We start from the raw sequence: 6,270 nt of genomic DNA on the forward strand, positions 1-6,270 counted from the left end.
ACCTCCTTTGGAGTGGTAATGAAGCCGTAGACCCTGGAGGCACCTAGCTTTCTGGCTCAAAGTCTTTTGGTCGACAGTAGATCTCTTCGGTACAAACTGTCATTCTAGAGGACCACCAGAATGGGTGAAAGACTTGGCGACAAACTCTATGAGTGTAACCGTGATAGCTCCCTAAATTGTTGTGGTTGGGTATATCGGTAGAGCGAGTTCGGGTTGCGCCTTAGTCTGAGAATCCTCCTATATCTTTGGTTGCTTCTCCTATCTCTACCCGTCAATGAAAACATATATATGTGTAGGATTTTTCTCTTTCTTTCTGTTTCTGTTTTTTTCAAAAAATTTTTGTTTTTTTTCTTAGGAGCTGTTGCGGGTCCTCCCCAGACTTTCCTTGACACCCCAGCTATCTGCGAGAAGTTCCTTAACCTCTTCTAAACCGAGTCCACTCATTTCAGGATAGATCGACCACACACCAAACCAGCTAACTGCACAGACGACGGCATATGTCCCAAAGGTCCACCCTGGGGACAACAGTTCCATCATGGGTAGAAAAGTAAGCCCGACAATGAAGTTTGAGGCCCAGTTCGTTGCTGTAGCGAGTGCAGACCCGAGAGACCGTACACTTAAAGGAAACAGCTCGGACTGCTGCCAGGGTACATTGCCAAGCCCGAAGGCGTAAGAAGCGGTGTAAACAGTTAGACACAAAAGAATAACGATAGGGAGCGTTAGATCACCCGTCACGGTGTCGCTGGACCCTGCACTGGTCTGTGGATAAGAGGACAAATTTGATGATACCAAAGAGAATGCTATTGCGCAAACGATGAGAGATAGTGTCATGATAGGTATGGAATAAAGGAGGATTCGGCGTCGGCCGATTCTATCGATGTAGATAAATGCAAGCAATGTAAAAAGAAAGTTAGTCGTGGCCACTGACAGCGACGTGAGTGTCGGCGACGAAAAGGAGAGAAATGAAAATATGAGGCCGGAGAAGTACATAAGGCTGTTGAAACCGCAGAGCTGCTGCGAACCTTGCAGCATCATTGCTATTATCAAAGCTCTTCTATTGCCACCAATGTAGAAGAGGTCTTTGATGCGCTGCGAGATGTAGTGAATCCCCTTTTTGCCGGCCTCAGAAGAACTATCACGATAGCCCAACCATTCTTCTGCTACCTCCTGCTGTATTTCCCGTAATATTTGTTTAGCGACGTACTTACTGTCTGGGTGGCCCTGGTAGATCTTCTCCAGCACCACTATAGCAGTTGTTTCGAATCCTGCTTGTGCCAGCCATCGGGGCGTTTCAGGTAGAGCGGTGAGGATAACAAGCTGGAAAAGTGCGGGAAGTATTCCAAGGCCGACAATCCAGCGCCATCCTCCATCAATCGAGGAAAAGAGCCAACCCACGATGTATGCTACAACTTGGCCACCGGTGATGAACAAGGAGAGAATCGTCACCAGTCTGCCCCTCATATTGGATGGTGCCAATTCGGAGATGTATCTGATGAAACAATCAGCTAGTAACTATAAATATTTCTAAGCAAGCAGCTTGCGTATTCTCGGACGACTTCAGCTAGGGTTATTGTTTACAAGATGTTGACCTACATTGGAGTGACCAAGCTCGCGCCGCCGACAGCTAATCCAACAATACTTCTACCAGCAATCATACTCCATACTTCATTGGAGGTCGCTTGCACAAAGGCTCCTAGAGCGAACAGCACATCTGCAACGAATATAACCTTTCGGCGACCGAGCCTGTCGGCCAGAATCCCAGCAAGGGGACTCGCAACCAAAGCAAACAAGCTTGTGCAAGATGTTATCAGGCTTTTGTCTAGTGTTGTAAGATCGCGGTTGGAGAGATCCGTGTCGATTGATACGAGCGTTGAGGAAATCACCCCTGTGCTTCACGATCACAGTTGTCAGTAATTGAATTGTAGCACCAGAGTAATTTGCCTTTTGAGAAGTGAAAGTGGCCACGCTGTACTCATAACCAAACAATAGCCCACTTAGACCAGCAGAGAATGTCAATGCCCATATAAATCGAGTGCCCGAGTAATTTGACTCCCTATCAATGTACCTATCCTCGTCATTGTCAGGGAGGTCGTGAGTAGTGTGTCTAGCTAAACTAAGTAGAGGAGCATTAGGGTCCAATATATCGCTTTCATGTCTAGTGCCCATGTTTAAGAAGATACTCCTGGTATTGAATAGATTCACCGGTACTAGTACCATCCCAGGCAAACACATTGACTGAGTGGTTGGAAATGGAAGCGTCAGAGCTACGGGAGAGGTTTAGCTTGGCACCTCCTGGGACCCACTCTCAAGGGCTTAATTCCCGAGGCAAACACACCATGTTGAGGTACTTCGGGTATCCATCATCAAAAGCTCGATAATACTAGGTCGCGGAACATAACTGATAAAATCTGTTTAGCTTAGCATCTCGTGACTTTGAAGCCCTCTGCTACTATTCATCTAAACTGTAGGACTCATGACTACTAGTCGTTAAGGCTATAATGGAGAATCAACCGACAAACTATACTGAAAGACTGGAGATATCTCGTAAACGAGATTAGCTATTACTTAGTTATCTTGCTTAGCCACTACCTGAATGTAGCCACGCGCTCACGCAATTGTAATATTATTCATCATTTCTCTGAATAGTTACAGATAAAAGTCATGCGATGGCTCTTCTATAAAATATGCCCAGACAAGCATGAAACAATCAAAGATGGTCTTGCATATGGTTCTTCAACATAATAATGAGTTCCCTTGAGGATTTGCAGGGAGCACAAACCGCTGTAAGCGGATACACATCACAACCATCCATTCATCTTATGTAACAACAGATACTAGTAGGTGTTGATTCATTGATTCACAGACCTGCAGGTGTAGTAGAGCAAAGGAATATATAAGCTCACTCCACAATAGTATAGCTTGTGATTTCAGCCCGCTGGGTTTCAATTGCACCCTATCTAGTGGGCAACTGCTACACCTGCTTCATTGGCTTGTGAACTGATCATCTTCTTGTAGGCGTTGACGGTGCCATCGAACTTGGTTACTGTTCCCTTGTCGCAGACCCAAAGACTAGTACAGACATTCTGCAACATTGTCACATCGTGGGATACCATCACGACACCACCTTCGAACCTCTGCAATGCTTCAGACAATGCATCCATACCTTCAATATCCAAGTGGTTGGAAGGTTCATCAAGGACCAAAATGTGTGGGTTTGTCAACGACAAGCAAGCAAATGCGACACGAGATTTTTGTCCTCCAGACAGGAGCTCCATCTTTTGAAGTCCAGTCATTCCAGTGATTCCAAATCTGATAAAGGCAGGAATCGCACGTTAGTAATCAAGCACCACAACACAGAGGGTTCAACGTACGCTCCCAAATGCCTGCGGTATTCCTCATCTGTCTTTCCTGGATAGGTCTTCGCCATGAAGCTTACCGCACTGGTCGTCAGGTCCAGAGCATCAACGTGATGTTGGGCAAAGTATCCAATACGTAAGCGGGCATGTTGCGAAAGAAGGCCAGAAGTTGGCTCAAGCTGGCCAGTTAGCAGCTTCAAAACTGTGGTTTTACCAGCACCGTTCGGTCCAACAATTCCTATCCGAGAGTCAAGTTGCACATCGAGATCAACATTTCTTAGAAGGGGTTTATCCTTGGAATAACCGAAGGCAATCTCGGACATCTGTACAATGGGGGGAGAAAGCTTCTCGACGTCTGGAAATTTGAAATGCACAACGTAATCGCTCTCTGGGGCTTCCAAGACTGGCATCCTCTCGAGCTTCTTGATTCGAGATTGCGCCTCAGATGACTTAGCCGCGTTGTATCTAAATTTATCGATGAATGCTAGATCACAGTCAGCTTTATTTGGCAGGACATACTCCATTGGGTCAGTCACAAACCTTGCAAATGTGCTCTTTCTGCCATTTGTTTTTCGTATTCACGCTTCGCATTCTTCTTCCGTTCCTCCTTCGTAGCATAGAACGAGTCTACAGTATATTAGTTAACGTCACTTAAGCGACCATATTGCCAATAGACCCACCGAAGTTGGCTCCCTTATAGTAATCCAGCCTTTCGGAGTGTTGATGTACAATGTCGGTAGCAACCTCATTTAAGAAAGCCCGGTCGTGCGAGACCACAAGAACAGTACTAGGATATCCCTGGAGGTAGTTGGATAAGAATGTAATGGACGGAACGTCCAGCATGTTGGAGGGCTCTGTATCGTGTTAGACTCCGAATCCTTCACAAAGGGTGGGGTAACAATAAGAGCTTACCATCTAGAAGAAGCAAGTCTGGTTCGCAGAATAGAGCTCGCGCTAGAGCTAATCTCATTCTCCAACCACCAGAAAAGGTTTTTGTTGCAAACTGTTGTCTTTCGGGTGAAAAGCCAAGACCAGCCAATATACTAGCAGCTCGCGATTCGGCTTTGTCCGATTCCATTTCTGAAAGTTTGGAATGGATATCACTTAAGGTTATGTCTAAACCCTCCCTTTCGTGGTCAAGCCTGGCGGCATCTGTAGAGGTGTCTGCCATCGAAGATCGTTCCGCTTCTAGAGCAGTCAATTGTTTCGTAATTCTCTGCGAGTAGGTTAGAGGGACGGACGTGTTGAAGACAAAGGTTGTCAAGACAAGCAATACTGACATCTTGGTCTGCGAGAAGACGCTTTCGCCATACGTCTGCGTCCAGAACCGCTTGCAGAGCAGGAGTGTCGTCACCCATGATCTAGTTAAAACCGTCAGAAGGGTACAGCAAATCGAATCAAAGAATGATAATAAAGGGAGGGAATGAGTAAAAAGAAAAGATGTTGAATGCATACTTCCTGTTCAACATGCAAAATCGATATATGGCTTGGGATTGCGACTTCTCTACGGCTCAAGGCCCGCAGAAGAGTAGACTTTCCTATACCATTTTGACCGACAAGACCGTACCGTCGACCGTACGCCAGGGTAAGTGAAGCGTCGGTCAAGATTCGATGACCACCAACAGAGGTGTCAATGCTATCGATCTTAATGTCCTTGCTCTTTGCTGCAGAATCTGAGCCCAGCTGGAGCGGGTTAACAGCCATGAAAAACTCCTCATAAGACATGGTGCTATCTGGCTGGTCGAGGAGACGGGACGATTCGTATTGCACCATCTTCATTTGCTTTTTCTCCTGCTTGGCACGGATCTTTCGCTCTGCCTTTTCAAGCTTCTTGCGGTCTACGCGGGACTCTACTTTTCTGCTGTTGGCAGATTCCAAGTCGACATTTCCACCAGCAAGTCCCAAAGTCGAGGACATGTTTCTCTGGGACCCAACATTGATGGCCTGATCTAGCTTCTTAGCAGTGAATGGCATTTGCCTCCGCTCCGCATCGACACCGTCCGCAGAACTCAAAGAAGAAATGAACTTTTCCACTAAGTTCCGAATAGCTTTTTCATTTTTGTCGGAGAAATCTCCGGATGCAGAAACCAGAAGTTCAGTGACCATGTCAGCGGCTTCTGCCAATGGTGACGGGGCATTTGCGTCCTCGACATATGCCCTTGAAGCATGTGTCAGGTAGCCCTATAATTCTTCATTAGTCCACCATCTCCAGCGTGTATCATAATTCGATTAGAATAAATACCACAGAGTATTCTGAGATCACATGGTCGAGACCTGGAATCTGCGACTGGAGCTCTGCCTCCATCTTGGTATCACTAATATCGAAGAGCAAAGCTCCTGGAAGGTGAGGAAGAGATCTAAAGTATAGAGTAGGAAAAAGAACACTAGTTCAGATGCAACACTGAACAATTATGTGACCTTATAGAATATCATAGAGTGTCTTCTCTTTCTTTCTTTCTTTCTTTCTTTTTTTTCGGCTCTGGCTAAAGTTGGCTTTAGCGGAGTGGCGGAAGTGGAGTCAACGACGTTCTGGATTGGTTGATCTTTCGCAGAAGGCTCCCGCTTGCTCTGCAACCTTCATAGAGGTCACTCCGGGCGGAAATGCCTGTAACAAGTGTCGGGTTTACGTACATACTGTATCTCATATGCTACTGGTACTAGTAGGCTTCATCTGAAGGTTTTGATTTTACTCCCTTTAATCCCTTAGCCATCTATGATAATTCTTTTCACATCATATATGGGGCCTTATAGAAAAGAGGTCATTTCTTCCACCAAGATACTGGCCTATCTACCAAAAATAACTCAAGAAGAAGAAGAAGAAGAAGAAGAAGAAGAAGAGAAAAGATAATTATGAAGAATAGCATTCAAGTCAGATTGCAGTAATAAACCATTCAGATGTCTCTGATGCTACGAG

At 45.7% G+C, this 6,270-nt stretch overlaps 1 protein-coding gene across 1 annotated transcript; it reads right to left on the reverse strand.

Annotated features, from left to right (window-relative positions):
- Nucleotides 1–351: 351 nt before the first annotated feature.
- ABOM_009686 (translation initiation regulator (Gcn20)) lies at nt 352–5,661 on the reverse strand (the record flags this gene model as incomplete). The annotated part of the gene is made up of 10 exons (XM_022536814.1): nt 352–1,489; nt 1,594–1,885; nt 2,978–3,309; nt 3,372–3,840; nt 3,897–3,983; nt 4,037–4,210; nt 4,269–4,572; nt 4,637–4,717; nt 4,812–5,537; nt 5,599–5,661. 10 exons carry the CDS (start codon nt 5,659–5,661, stop codon nt 352–354), a joined length of 3,666 nt encoding a protein of 1,221 aa, XP_022385755.1.
- Nucleotides 5,662–6,270: the final 609 nt, after the last annotated feature.

This window comes from Aspergillus bombycis, assembly GCF_001792695.1.
Source record: "Aspergillus bombycis strain NRRL26010 chromosome Unknown contig00097, whole genome shotgun sequence".
Classification (NCBI taxonomy): domain Eukaryota; kingdom Fungi; phylum Ascomycota; class Eurotiomycetes; order Eurotiales; family Aspergillaceae; genus Aspergillus; species Aspergillus bombycis.